Raw genomic sequence first — 16,311 nt, 5'->3', positions numbered from 1 at the left:
TGTTGAAATTCATATCTAAATATGCTCAATAGCTTCTAAGCATATTTAGATATGCTTTTCAACAAAGGATATCAAAAGAATGAAGAAAATCATATATCCTTTGTTGAAATTCATATCTAAATATGCTCAGTAGCTAGAGAGCATATTTAGATATGCTTTTCAAAGGATATAAAAGAATGAAGAGAACCAGATATCCTTTGTTGAAAATCATATCTAAATATGCTCAATAGCTACTGAGCATATTTAGATATGCTTTTCAACAAAGGATATCTGATTTCCTTCATTCTTTTGATATCCTTTGTTGAAATTCATATCTAAATATGCTCAGTAGCTACAGAGCATATTTAGATATGCTTTTCAAAGGATATAAAAGAATGAAGAAAACCAGATATCCTTTGTTGAAAATCATATCTAAATATGCTCAGTAGCTACTGAGCATACTTAGATATGCTTTTCAACAAAGGATATCAAAAGAATGAAGAAAACCAGATATCCTTTGTTGAAATTCATATCTAAATATGCTCAATAGCTTCTAAGCATATTTAGATATGCTTTTCAACAAAGGATATCAAAAGATCCTTTGCCTATTATTTAAATACACCTCTCCTCATTTACATCTTGCCTTCCCTAGGTAGAACAAAAAATTGACCTGAAAATTTTTGGATATGGACAGTTGGACACCATTGATAATTGGGGGTATTTCAGTAATTATTGGGGTTCTTAGCAGCCCCAAGATCCCTCTTGAGCTGACTCAATAGGTGAGAGGTTACATAAAATGGGTGACTTGATTTAATAATAATTATTACTAGTAAATAACCAAAAACAGGCTACAGCTTTTATAGTGACTGAGACGACAAGGAAGTTGGTTTCTTATTCAAGCTGTTTCTTATTCGGGAAATTCTGTTTCTTATTCATGGAAGTTGGTTTCTTATTCAATTTTTTTGTCAGACTGCTTTAAATTTACTTTAAAATAAAAAAATAGGTTTTATTAAAATAATAATATGATTCATATAATGTAGTTACACAGAGGTGGAATCTCTTTATAATATAACAATTAGATATACAAACTTGAAAAAAGGGCATACGTTGGCACCACTACAAATATTACTATTTTAAAATAAATAACATATATTTTCAAAGGGTTAATAACCATTCGGCCACTGATTTCACTATGAATTTATACAGGGTAGATCCCATTCCCCCTCCATGTCATGCAATTGTTTTTAGCCTGGCCCAATGGTGTTTTTGGCACAGAAATTGATGCCAACCCTGGCATAGGTGCTCTAAGTCTCATTTTTGAATAAGTAACATATATTTTCAAAGGGTTAATAACCATTGGGCCACTGATTTCACTATGAATATATACAGGTTAGATCTCCCTCCATGACATGCAATTGTTTTTAGCCTGGCCCAATGGTGTTTTGGGCACAGAAATTGATGCCAACCCTGGCATAGGTGACATAATTCTCAATTTTGAATAAGTAACAGATATTTTCAAAGGGTTAATAACCATTGGGCCACTGATTTCACTTTGAATATATACAGGGCAGATCCTCTTCCATGCCATGCAATTGTTTTTAGCCTGGCACAATGGTGTTTTGGCACAGAAATTGATGCCAACCCTGGCATAGGTGACATAATTCTCATTTTTGAATAAGTAACAGATATTTTACATTGGGCTAGGCTAAAAACAATAGCATGGCATGGAGGGGGATCTACCCTGTAGATATTCATAGTGAAATCAGTGGCCCAATGGTTATTAACCCTTTGAAAATATCTGTTACTTATTAAAAATTGAGAATTATGTCACCTATGCCAGGGTTGGCATCAATTTCTGTGCCCAAAACACCATTGGGCCAGGCTAGAAACAATTGCATGGCATGGAGGGGGATCTACCCTGTATATATTCATAGTGAAATCAGTGGCCCAATGGTTATTAACCCTTTGAAAATATATGTTATTTATTCAAAATAGTAATATTTGTAGTGGTGCCAAAGTATGCCCTTTTTTCAAGTTTGTATATCTGTTATATAAAGAGATTCCACCTCTGTGTAACTACATTATATGAATCATATTATTATTTTAATAAAACCTATTTTTTTATTTAAAAAAAAATTGAATAAGAAACCAACTTCCATGAATAAGAAACAGAATTTCACGAATAAGAAACAGCTTGAATAAGAAACCAACTTCCTTGTCGTGTGACTGAGCCTGCTGGGGCCCTGGGCCATCTTTTCTTTTCTTTTAGGCGGCACTAAGTTGAAGTTAGATAACTTGAGTTGAACTTGTCAACTTGATATACATTTATTACAACGAACTTGCAGCCTCGCTGCCTCTATAGTCAAGGGAAGTGACTTGACTATTTTGGCAGCGAGGCTGCAAGTTAGTTGTAATAAATGTATATCAAGTAAGTTCAACTTCAACTCACGTTATCTAACTAACTTCAACTTAGTGCCGCACTGCCGCCTAAAATAAAAGATTGGCCCAGGGCCCCAGCAGGCTCAGTCACTATAAAAGGCTGAGGCCCGCAACCGCCACTGACACCTACCTAAATCAATCACAATATCACATCGAAGACACATGCACACTCCTGAGCTTACCTTCCTTTAGGGGTTTATGTCGTTTTAAGAGGGTCAGTCTACTTCATTATGCTGACAGAAAAAGAGCTATGCTTTAACAAAAGGATACCAAGAGAACTGCTACTTCTGATAAATTATGTAAAGTTGATTTTTTAACTGTACTTTATTCACTTTGGCATAAAAAGCATCAAGAGAGCAGACAAGGAAAAAATAAACCGAAAGTGGGCGATTATTACCAAGTGGACAGTATATGACATAATGTAGAAAACAGGTAGCCTAGAATTGCACATCATACAGACATATTTTATTTTCAAAACATTAAATTAAATTCTAAATCGTTTTTTTTTCTGTAATTCACATGCAGGGTCAGCAAAATAGTTTCTTTTATTCAATATAATATATATATATATATATAATTATTTACAAAACAATGTCTAATAAAATAGCTAATGGGAAGTGGAACTGTATAGCGTGCTGAGTCAATGAGCGGCAGCAGAGGACCAGATGGGGAAAAAACCAAGTCACAAATGAGATGCGTTGTTTCTGTGTTCAGTTGGATTTATCTGAAATTAACCCCTTAATTCACGCTTATAAAATATCTATTCATTTACTTATGAGGTATCACAAAGAAAAGTAAAGGGATGTGTGTAGGAGTTGGATTCACCACCAGCACATAAGACTTGTGGCCAGGGAGACACACAGAAACTTGTCACTAATTATAGTACTGAGTGTGTGGAAGATTAGTCAGTCAGTAGTACACTACACCATGCAGAAAAGAAGAAATAAGCATAGCATTTTAAATAACATTTTGACAACTAATAGACAATTCATATTTTAATTGTTTACTTGCCTACACCCGGTCCCTTTATTATAGAAATCGAAGACAGTCGAACTCGAACAGAACACTGAACAGTGAGTCAACTCCGACCGCCACTGACACCTACCTAAAAAGATGCGCCGCCGCCAAATATAGATAAAGTTGACTTCTACGCTCCAGTTGCAATGCTGACTCTGACTGTTAATAACGGTCGTTCAGTACCACGTCTGACGGTCTGCGTTGAGCTGCTCTGAGACACGTGACCGCACGCGGAAGGATCTATTTCATTCCCGCCCGGCACTCAGAGACAGCCAGCCCCAGTCAGATTCAGACGAGTTCTGTATTCTGAATCTGATTGGCTGAGACTGAGTCAGACAGTGAGACTGAGAGGCGGCCAGGACGGAGGCTAGCCTCCTGTGGAAGCGTATGGGGCGCATTGGAGAGCACTGCATTAGCACCTTTTCTCCTCTGGTGGCAGTCTCTCAGCGTCCCATACACTTCCACAGTAGTCAATGCATTCATATTGCGCAATGCAAGGACAGCCGGCTGTCCTTGTCTTGCGCAATATGAATGTATTGATGTAATAATAAGTAGTACAGTCGGTTTTAATAAAATTTACACAATACACACAGTACTGTTCACAAACAGAATCATGATTTTGGTGGAGGGGTGGGGGGGTAGGGGGGGTCACCTTATTTTATAAAAAAAAAAAAATATGAAAAAAAAAAAAAATAATAATTTTTTTATTTTTTTATTTTAAATAAATTCTGTAATTACATAGATTGGCCAGGGGAGGCACTGCCTCACCTGCCTCCTGTGACTGCACGTCACTGTGAAAAACAGTAACCCTGCCAATATCTGTGCTGTAGTGCTTCATGTCATTGTAGATGGAATTATGTTTACATTCTATTGCAGCCTTGTGTTTGCATTATAGGATGAAAAGATTTAAAAGTAATAATAAACTGGGATTTAAAGGAATAGCATATACAGCAGAATTGCATAATCAAGAAGTACGTAATAAAAAGACAATGCTATCACACTTACTCTGAATTTCAAATGAACAGTAGATATATTTTTCTCTTCAGTTTCTAAGTCCCCTTGTATCATGTGACAGCTATTAGCCAATCACACACGCATATACTATGTAAACTCTCACACATGCTCAGTAGGAGCTGGTGCCTCAGAAAGTGTGCATATAAAACTGTGCTGCACATGTATGTAAACTGGAAAGTCTCTTAAAACTACATGCTTTATCTGAGTCATGAAAGTTTAATTTTGATGTTAGTTTCCATTTAAATTCTGCCATTGAGTTACATAGCCTTGCAATGGAGATTGTAACATTAACAAGGATATAAAGCTTTCATATTTTACAAAGAACATAGTGAATGGCAGAATGGATCGCTAAATTATCGCACTTCTGCCAACGGCAAATTTGCCCATTTGTGGGAGCGCGATAAACAATCAGCCATTACAAGTGGCTGGTTATTGCTACCACAAGCTTGGCCCGCTCAGTCCCAGGATCTTAATCCTATTGAACATCTTTGGGATGAGCTGGAAAAGGCTATTCGCTGCAGGCCTACATCTCTGTCGAATCTCCAGGAGTTGTGTGACACAGTCGTGTCTGCATGGTACACAATACCTCCAGAACATTTTCAGCATCTTGTTGAATCCATGCCTAGACAAATTCAGACTGTTTTGAAGGCTAAAGGAGGCTCAATACACTACTAGGTAGCTGTACCTAATAAAGTGGCTGCAGAGTGTATGTATATATTCATATATATTTATATTTGCTGCCCATCGCTGGGCGTCTTACCCCCTTCGCTGCAGTAGTGAGAGACACAGCATGAGAACGAGGCTCCCATTGGAGTTTATGGAAGCACGTTCTTGTGAGTGCAATGCTTCTGTCCCGTGCAATACAAATGCGAGGTCACGTTCACATTGCACCTCACTTGTAATACCAGCGCACATTTGCGTACACTGGTATTACTAAGTTGAGCGCAAATATCACTTTCGCAGAAGGGATATTTTGCGTTCTACTTGTAATCTAGCCCTAAATGAATAAAATTATTCAGCTCATGCTGAGTTTACAATGCTGATATTGCTGATTTAGTTTTACCAAACATGATACCCCCATATTCCTTGCTTTTGTATAAGGAAAACTTTATTTTTGCATATTGAAAACTTTCTTTAGAAAGTGATCAAATTACATATTTATTTTTAAACCACAATACTAGTGTAAAAATTGAATTCTTGCTTGACAACATTAATGTTCAGGAAAAATAATAAAAGTTATCAATAAATTATGGATCTAATATGTCTTTGTAATAGGACAAACCATGAGACCATTAGTAAAATAGTAAATTAACAAACATGTAACATCAATTTTGTGTCCTAGTGACCTTGTGTAATAAAACATTGTCCATTTACATATTATGATGTAGTTGAGGAATTCCTGTATTGCGTAATGGACATATGGGGGTAGATTTACCAAGCAGAGGATGCTGCTATCTACCCCCGTAGATGCTGCTATCTACCCCCGCTTAACATACCTTTAGCAAAATAGATCCATTATTGCTTCTTTTAATAGTTCCAAATGCGCAGGTTGCTCTGTACATTAAACATCCCTCTAAGTTTGTGTTGCCACACGTAATTTAAGATTGTGTCTGGATTAGCTGTTGGTATAGTATGCTTACAGCCAATCCAGAAAAGATGCAGAAGTAGTGAATGTATGCATGCATTTGGAGAGAACTGGAATGCCTTGTATACTTTAATGCATTTAATATATTCACAAAAAGAGCAATGTTAACCTTTTTAAGGTGATTGAGTATGCACATTTAAGTATGCTTCTCTGAAAGTAAAGTAAACTAAATATAGACTTTTATTTCCTTTTAGGTTAACTTCTAAGTCATCAATTCTAAGTCATTAATTCCAAATTTGAAACTCACAGTGCGTCCAAGTTTTGCATACAGATATTTTTCTGATTTTCATGTTTTGTAATTTTGGATTTTTTAGGTGTCGTGGGCTGAGCAGCAATATATCAAACAGAGAAGTAAACGTTCATTTATACGGGAAGACACAGAAAATCTTTTTAACGATCCTCTGTGGAGTAAACAATGGTATCTTGTAAGTAAAATTTTCATTGCTTGTGACTCTGAGCTTTGCTTGTCATTGTAATCACCATATTAACACTAACAAACCGATAAAAAAGTATTAATAAAAACATACAAGAAATGTTTTGCCATATAGGGGGGATTCCAACTGTTTTATTGGTCCAATAATCTCTTTCAAAATTTCATACCAGCATAATCCACACTTTAAGCACCATTTAATATTTACCGGATGGATGGCTATTGACCATATAAACCCATCAGATACTTTTCATTATGTTGTGCTCCTGCCCCGCTTCTAATCAACCCAAAAAAGGTTTCAAATCTTTATAGCTGTCTAGTGATTCTCATAGTAATTTTCTGCTTCCAAATGCTAATCCCAGTTTGTTTTGTTTTTGGGGTCAATCCTCATAGATCTGTATTGGTATAAATGGGATTGTAAAAATGTGTGACATTTTGTGAAAATCTATATAGGGTATAAGTATTTTATGATTACAGTTTTTTTTTTTATTATTTTTTACTACGTTAGGTGTTTTGTGATGAAAGAGAATTCAAACATTGTCAAAATTAGCAAAGTGTAGTTTTAAAATATATTTTATTTTTTTAGGGTATATATTATATTTCTAGTAATTTTATCTAAGGGTGAAAAGTCACAAACCAAATAAAGTATATAGTTTACCATTCAATTATTATTTTGTATTGTAAAATGTTAGTATAGAACTACATTTTGGTGCTTTGGGAGGGTAAACTGAAAATGTGCAACTGTGAAATATTTAGGAAATAAATGACTAAGAGCCTATAGCAGGCTTGAAACCTTGTCCCTTTTTTATTCTTTTGGACTCTAATGGAATGAAGCCTCAGACCAGGTATATGCCCCAAAATTCCCTATATGCTAGATATATCACCACATTAGAACCCAGCACAGATACATACCCCTGTATATCCTGCATGCTAACTGTATGCCCACATCAGAAATCAAACCACAGCTAAGATGCATGCCCCTGTACATACTCAATGCTAGCTGTATGCCTACATTAGATACTAGGCCAGATATTTACCCCAGCAGCCCCTTTATGCCAGCTGTATGGCAACTTCAGACCCTAGGATATATACTTACCCCTGCTGCCCCTTTATGTCAGCTGTATGCCCTCATCAGACCCAAGGGTAAACACATGCCACGTCAATCTCTAGATGCTTGCTGTAATCCTACATCAGATACCAGGGCAGATATATACCTCAGCAGACCCTTTATGGCAGCTTTATGCCCACATCATGCCCCAAACTGGATAAATGCCCCACATAACTTTTATGCTAGCTGTATAATAACATCAGACCACAAGCCATATGCTCACCCTAGAAGTCTTTTATGCCAACTGTATACTCACTTGAGACCCAGACAGATACATGCCTGTGTATATAATTTATGCCACCTCTAAGTCCACACATGACCCCAGGCCAGATACATTCCCCGGTATATCCTTTATGCCAGCTTTATGTCCAGATCAAATCCCAGGCCAGATACACAGCCCAGCAGTCTTTTATAACAGCTCTATACTTACATCATATCCAGCTGTGTGCATGCATCAGACCCAAGAACAGTAGAATACCTTAGCACCCCTTTCTACATGTTTTCCTGCTGATCTCGCCTGTGCGTAGGGTTGGCACTATTATTGGAAGCAAATACCGGCCTTGAGAATCAGCATAGCTTGCAGAAATAATTATACACCATAACTAAAGCTGATAGGACTGATTGTAAATTATAATTTATTTGAAATGTGACTCCAATACACGTAGAAGAAATGTTGCCATAATAAAGCCTTTATTTCTATATTTATTCAGTTATCTACAATGACTGGGTAGCAATCCTTCCTGTGTGCTGAATGCTGCTTTACGTGACATAAGCAAGTACATAGTGAAAGAAACAATATTGCAAATAAAGTGCTGCAACTGATACCTTACTGACCCAGCACATAGACTCAGTTATCTTTACAGAAGAGGCAATGTCCATTCCTGATGCCAGGGAGTAATAAGCTCTAGGCCTTGTCATATTAATGGTGCTGGGGAACAGAAGAGGGGGATTTCACTGGGGTGGCAGTTTACCCTTATCTTAGGTTAGCTCTGCTTTTTCCATAGCTGAACACTACTCAGGATATGCAATTTGTGGCTTTTGTTTTGTTATTCAATAGTATATCAAGGCAGCTACACACTCAAGTTTGATTTTATTAAAGTTTTGTTGTATATATGAGTTGATTTTTTGTTTTGTTTTGCTAGCAGCAAAGTATTTAGACCATTTTCTCTCAAGTTGTTGCAGAATCCTAGCCCATGAAGTATAAAACAAATGTAAATGTGCCACAGTTAACAGCTGTCATAAAATATTCATGTAAAAACAAAACCACCCACAAAATTTAAATGAAAAAGCAGGATTTTTATCCGGTTTTGATTGTGTATTTAAAGCTAAGCAGATATATGAATATATATTGGGAAGAACATACAAGTGCTTTTATCCGTCTACCTTGTTTAACCACCTGAGAGGAAAGTAAATGAGACTAGATGGAAATAAAAAAAAACTCAGATCTAAGGTTCAAACAATGAGAATGAAAATTTGTGATATATTTATAAAACAAAAACTTCCTACTGTTCCTAATTTTGCTATGTATTCCATATATATTTTCACTTCACTTTTGTTTACCCTTAAAGGGACAGTGTACAGTTCAATTGGTTTCCCCTTAAAGTGTTTCCAAATACCAGCAGCAGAATATAAAATGGATAATAAATTACCCCTTTAGGTTTTTTTGCTGTATATGAAATAGCTAGTTTTGTTCTTTGAAACTACAACCCATTAAAGTGGGCTGATCTTACAGGGAAATCAGACCTTATCATCTTTTCACTTTTTATGCAAAAAAAAAGCTTCCTTATTCTATCTCTGTCTGTGTACCAAAGCTCAGTATTTAGAGAGAACAACTGAAAATTAACATTTCATTATTTTTCTCTCCTACCCCTAACTGGGAGTGTACTTTCTTCTGCTGGCTGTGTTTTCCATAGATTTTCTATAGTTAATACCACAGACAAAACCAGCTATTTCAAATGCCAAAATAAAAGTAAGTGAGCTATTCGTAAACAATGTAGTAGACTCCAGCAGGTAAAATAGATCACTGGAAACATTTTAAAGTGGAGAAAACAGTCCACTGTCCCTTTAATCCCTTTAAAGCGGAGAAAACAGTCCACTGTCCCTTTAACCCATGCACAAAATGAGCCTTTATTTTTTGGAAAGTTTAGGACATTCCAGTCTGAACACTGTTTATTAATAATAAAAGTAAACAGTTTTAATTCTGTAGTTAACTCGACTAGTTCTTAAACCTTTACATTTCCTGTTTTAAATAGAAGGTATTTATTATTATCATTATAACAAAACAAAAAAATATTAATGCCTATACTTAAGTTCTCACTCAAGGCCTGATGATCAAACATGTGTCACTATGGAGAGAAATATCATGCTGACCCTGTAGTAAGCCTACTCAGCAATTTTTTTGGGGGGCCTCAAAATATAACTCAATGGTAAGCAATAGTAATTTACATGCTGATTTTAAGGAAAGATAGATAAAGAGATAGATAGAAAGATGAATAGATAGATCAGGAGATGGATAGATAGATAGATTGATAGATGGATGGACCTGCAACCTGTTGTAATAAAAGCTCCCCTGCATTATGATTGTACACATTGTGCCGCTCTGGGCTCCCCTGACCAGCGCATGTGCAGCTCTCATGGAATTCTCTAAGAAAAGATGCTGAAGCTGTCCTGGCAAATTGACTTCTGTAGAAAGTAATAAAACTGTCTGGAATGTAGAACCTTACAAGGGAAAGCAAATATATCAGGGAGCACCCGGCACTGGAAACATAAACAATCTAATGATACTGTTATCAGTGTATTTTACATTGCATTCGTTTCTAGTTTCCCAGTTAGTTTTTTTTCGTTCAGTTTAATAGGCGCATAGCGTATTTTGAAACAAACGAGCCCACATACATTAAGCTGTGAGAAAACTTCATACACGCCCAAAGAATGCCCTGTACAGCTCCTTCGCCAAGGCTGATAGACTTATTTTAAAATAGAAATATAAGGAACCCTTTGAATTTACACTTCTTAATTATTACAATTTCAACATAATAATTAATAAAATGGGATAACTGCTGGTTACTTTCTTGAAGTGTTACCTAAGCTGTAAATGGTTATAATAACGGTGCAGTGTAGAGGAGAAGGATACAAGCTCAAGGCTGGATGATTAGGGGATCAGATGAAATTTACTGTACAGCTCATTTTTTTTATCTCCAGAGATTTAGGTTGAAAAACACTAATGTTCACTATTAATTGTCTCAATTCTTTACATTGTAATAGATATGAGTTTTGAAAGCATTTATATTAAGAATAAATATTAAAAACACATGTATGACCCCTATATATTAATATTACATATTATTTAGCAGTTTATTTTATATTTATTGAAATAATGCTATTAAATACTTAGCTTCACCCACATAAAAGTCACATTTACTAATACAATAACTATAACTAAAACAAAGATCTAATTATTTCTTTGGGGAAATGTGTTGAATTCTCTGTGGTGTGGGCAACTAACACTTACCTTTCCATATATATATATTTTTGCTTTTTAGCAAGATACGAGGGTAAACCCATCGTTACCTAAACTTGATCTCCACGTTATTCCTGTGTGGAGAAAAGGAATTACAGGCAAAGGTATTGTTGTAACTGTCCTTGATGATGGGCTTGAATGGAACCATACAGACATCTACGCCAACTATGTAAGTTAACAGAGATAAAACAATGTCCTCATTTTATATTATATTTACGAAAGAGCCACAATTCCCCTTTTTAATGTACAATATGTTTAAAGGCATATAAAAAAGTACTTATTTAGTAACAACAATTATTATTACTTTACTTAAGATTAAAGGAAATATAAAAGGAAACAGACTGTGTTAAAGGGACACTGAACCCAATTTTTTTCTTTCATGATTCAGATAGAGCATGCAATTTTAAACCACTTTCTAATTTATTCATATTATCAATTTTTCTTTGTTCTCTTGCTATCTTTATTTTAAAAAGAAGACATCTAAGCTTTTTTTTTTTATTCAGAACTCTGGACAGCACTTTTTTATTGGTGGATGAGTTTATCCACCAATAAGCAAGAACAACCCAGGTTAATCACCAAAAATGGTCCGGCATCTGAACTTACTTTCTTGCATTTCAAATAAAGATACCAAGAGAATGAAGAAAATTTGATAATAGGACTAAATTAGAAAGTTGCTTAAAATGACATGGTCTATCTGAATCACGAAATAATTTTTTTTTGGGTACAGTGTCCCTTTTACAGTGTCCCTTTAAAAAAAGCAAACCATTTTCTTGCAAAATCAGCACTTCTCAGTCTAGCCCCTGCCCACAGCTAAACAAGTAAAAATTGCAAAAGTTAAGTTTTAGGTCACATGATTTTTGCAGCAGAGGTCCTATATTGATTATGTGCAATAAACTAACTGGAGCTATTTTATGGCGTCTCCTAGCAACACTTTACTATATCCCAGCATTCCTGATGCCTCCTTGAGGGGCTGGGAAAGGAAGTAAAGGATGCTGCAGAAATTAAGTTAAAAAATATTCTAAAGGTAAAACCCTTTTAAAATGATGAATAATACATATTGCAATGATTTCTATTAAGTATAAGCCACTGCTTTACTACAATGAAACAGACTAAAATCCCTTTAAGTAAAATATGTTTAAAATAAAAGTAGATAACTCATGTTTGGGCACAATGCATACTAACACATTAATTGCTTTTTATTACAAAAGCATGACAAAAAATTATATATTTAGCACAGGCATTTTTAAAAAGCAATACATTTGTAATATATTTGTAAACAACATTTTTATATGGGATAAAGAAAGAATACTATGAGGCTGATTTATTAACCCCTTAGTGACCAGACCACTTTTCAATTTGTTGACCATCTGGGACCAAGGCTATTTTTGCATTTCTGCGATGTTTGTGTTTAACTGTAATTTTCCTCTTACTCATTTACTGTACCCACACATATTATATACTGTTTTTCTTGCCATTAAATGGACTTTCTAAAGATATGATTATTTTCATCATATCTTATAATTTACTATAAAAAAAAATATAAAATATAAGGAAAAAATTAAAAAAAAAGCACTTTTTCTAACTTTGAGCCCCAAAATCTCTTACACATCTACAACCACCATAAAATACCAATGCTAAACAGTTTCTAGATTTTGTCCTGAGTTTATAAATACCCAATGTTTACATGTTCTTTGCTTTTTTTGTAAGTTATAGGGCAATAAGTACAAGTAGCACTTTGCTATTTCAAAACCATGTTTTTTCAAAATTGGCGCTAGTTACATTGTAACACCAATATCTGTCAGGAATCCCTGAATAACCCTTCAAATGTATATATTTTTTAAAAGAAGACAACCTAAGGTATTAAACTTGGGGTATTTTGACTTTTTTTCATGAAACCATTTTACCACCAATCTATGCCAAAGTTTGGGGGAAAAAAAAAATAATTTGATTTTTTGACAAAATAGCAATTTAAGAATACATTTACTGATAATATTAAGGGTTACTGCCAAATAACACCCTAATATGTCTTCAGCAGCATCTCTTGGGTACAGTGATACCACCCATGTATAGGTGTGTCGGGTTCTCAGGGGGCTAAAAGCTCTTATTTTTAGAGAGCGCATTCCAGTTTTTCAACTTGGAATTTTCACATCGGTCATCATGCACCCATGTCCTATTTGGGACATTTCTGAAGCTGGCCAATGGAATTTACCCCCATAAAACCATATATTTTTGAAAAGTAGACACCCTAGGGTATTTGAAATGCTGGTATTTTAACACTTTCCATGCACTAATTCAACCACCAGTCTTTGTCAAACTTTTGGGTAGTCATTTTTTTGTGTTATTTTTCACACACATTGTACTTTAGGCATGGATTCTCAGTTCCTGTTATGTGTTACTGCCAAAAAACACCTCAATATGTGTTCAACAACATCTCTTGAGTATAGTGATACTACCCATGTATAGGTGTGTTGGGTTCTCTGGGGGCTAAAAAGCCTTAATTTTAGGAAGCGCATTCCAGTTTTTCAACTTGGAATTTTCACATCGGTCATCATGCACCCATGTCCTATTTGGGACATTTCTGAAGCTGGTCAATGGAATTTACCACCATCAAACCATATATTTTTGAAAAGTAGACACCCTAGGGTATTTCAAATGCTTGTATTCTAACACTTTCCATGCACTAATTCAACCACCAGTCTTTGTCAAACTTTTGGGTAGTCATTATTTTGTGTTATTTTTCACACACATTGTACTTTAGGCATGAATTCTCAGTTCCTGTTATGTGTTACTGCCAAAAAAAACACCTCAATATGTGTTCAACAACATCTCCTGAGTACAGTGATACCACCCATGTATAGGTGTGTCGGGTTCTCTGGGGGCTAAAAGGCCTTAATTTTAGGAAGCGCATTCCAGTTTTTAAACTTGGAATTTTCACATCGGTCATCATGCACCCATATCCTATTTGGGACATTTCTGAAGCTGGCCAATGGAACTTACCCCCATCAAACCATATATTTTTGAAAAGTAGACACCCTAGGGTATTTCAAATGCTGGTATTTTAACACTTTCCATGCACTAATTCAACCACCAGTCTTTGTCAAACTTTTGGGTAGTCATTTTTTTGTGTTATTTTTCACACACATTGTACTTTAGGCATGGATTCTCAGTTCCTGTTATGTGTTACTGCCAAAAAACACCTCAATATGTGTTCAACAACATCTCCTGAGTACAGTGATACCACCCATGTATAGGTGTGTCGGGTTCTCTGGGGGCCAAAAGGCCTTAATTTTAGGAAGCGCATTCCAGTTTTTCAACTTGGAATTTTCACATCGGTCATCATGCACCCATGTCCTATTTGGGACATTTCTGAAGCTGGCCAATGGAATTTACCCCAATCAAACCATATATTTTTGAAAAGTAGACACCGTAGGGTATTTGAAATGCTGGTATTTTAACACTTTCCATGAACTTATTTAACCACCAGTCTTTGTCAAACTTTTGGGTAGTCATTTTTTTGTGTTATTTTTCACACACATTGTACTTTAGACATGGATTCTCAGTTCCTGTTATGTGTTACTGCCAAAAAACACCTCAATATGTGTTCAACAACATCTCCTGAGTACAGTGATACCACCCATGTATAGGTGTGTTGGGTTCTCTGGGGGCTAGAAGGCCTTATTTTTAGGAAGCGCATTCCAGTTTTTCAACTTGGAATTTTCACATCGGTCATCATGCACCCATGTCCTATTTGGGGCATTTCTGAAGCTGGCCAATGAAATTTACTCCCATAAAACCATATATTTTTGAGAAGTAGACCCCCTAGGGTATTTGAAATGCTGGTATTTTCACACTTTCCATGAACTTATTTAACCACCAGTCTTTGTCAACGTTTGGGTAGTCATTTTTTGTGTGTTATTTTTCACACACATTGTACTTTAGGCATGGATTCTCAGTTCCTGTTATGTGTTACTGCCAAACAACACCTCAATATGTGTTCAACAACATCTCCTGAGTACAGTGATACCACCCATGTATAGGTGTGTTGGGTTCTCTGGGGGCTAGAAGACCTTATTTTTAGGAAGCGCGTTCCAGTTTTTCAACTTGGAATTTTCACATCGGTCATCATGCACCCATGTCCTATTTGGGACATTTCTGAAGCCGGCCAATGAAATTTACCCCCATAAAACCATATATTTTTGAGAAGTAGACCCCCTAGGGTATTTGAAATGCTGGTATTTTCACACTTTCCATGAACTTATTTAACCACCAGTCTTTGTCAAACTTTTGGGTAGTCATTTTTTTGTGTTATTTTTCACACACATTGTACTTTAGGCATGGATTCTCAGTTTCTGTTATGTGTTACTGCCAAAAAACACCTCAATATGTGTTCAACAACATCTCCTGAGTACAGTGATACCACCCATGTATAGGTGTGTTGGGTTCTCTGGGGGCTAGAAGGCCTTATTTTTAGGAAGCGCATTCCAGTTTTTCAACTTGGAATTTTCACATCGGTCATCATGCACCCATGTCCTATTTGGGACATTTCTGAAGCCGGCCAATGAAATTTACCCCCATAAAACCATATATTTTTGAGAAGTAGACCCCCTAGGGTATTTGAAATGCTGGTATTTTCACACTTTCCATGAACTTATTTAACCACCAGTCTTTGTCAACGTTTGGGTAGTCATTTTTTGTGTGTTATTTTTCACACACATTGTACTTTAGGCATGGATTCTCAGTTCCTGTTATGTGTTACTGCCAAAAAACACCTCAATATGTGTTCAACAACATCTCCTGAGTACAGTGATACCACCCATGTATAGGTGTGTTGGGTTCTCTGGGGGCTAGAAGACCTTATTTTTAGGAAGCGCGTTCCAGTTTTTCAACTTGGAATTTTCACATCGGTCATCATGCACCCATGTCCTATTTGGGACATTTCTGAAGCCGGCCAATGAAATTTACCCCCATAAACCCATATATTTTTGAGAAGTAGACCCCCTAGGGTATTTGAAATGCTGGTATTTTCACACTTTCCATGAACTTATTTAACCACCAGTCTTTGTCAAACTTTTGGGTAGTCATTTTTTTGTGTTATTTTTCACACACATTGTACTTTAGGCATGGATTCTCAGTTTCTGTTATGTGTTACTGCCAAAAAAACA

At 35.8% G+C, this 16,311-nt stretch overlaps 1 protein-coding gene across 1 annotated transcript in view; it reads left to right on the top strand.

Moving 5' to 3' along the window:
• The window catches only part of PCSK1 (proprotein convertase subtilisin/kexin type 1), a 123,344-nt gene that overhangs the window by 35,522 nt on the left and 71,511 nt on the right, over positions 1–16,311 (top strand). Inside the window, exons 3-4 of the mRNA XM_053701505.1 lie at positions 6,409–6,519; positions 11,172–11,318. Of these exons, the coding sequence (XP_053557480.1) occupies positions 6,409–6,519; positions 11,172–11,318 (258 nt within the window). The remainder of the gene's footprint in view (positions 1–6,408; positions 6,520–11,171; positions 11,319–16,311) is intronic.

The sequence above is a fragment of the Bombina bombina genome, chromosome 2 (assembly GCF_027579735.1).
Source record: "Bombina bombina isolate aBomBom1 chromosome 2, aBomBom1.pri, whole genome shotgun sequence".
Lineage (NCBI taxonomy): Eukaryota > Metazoa > Chordata > Amphibia > Anura > Bombinatoridae > Bombina > Bombina bombina.
Note: the sequence above shows the minus strand (reverse complement) of the source record. Positions and strands in the feature narration are given on the sequence as shown.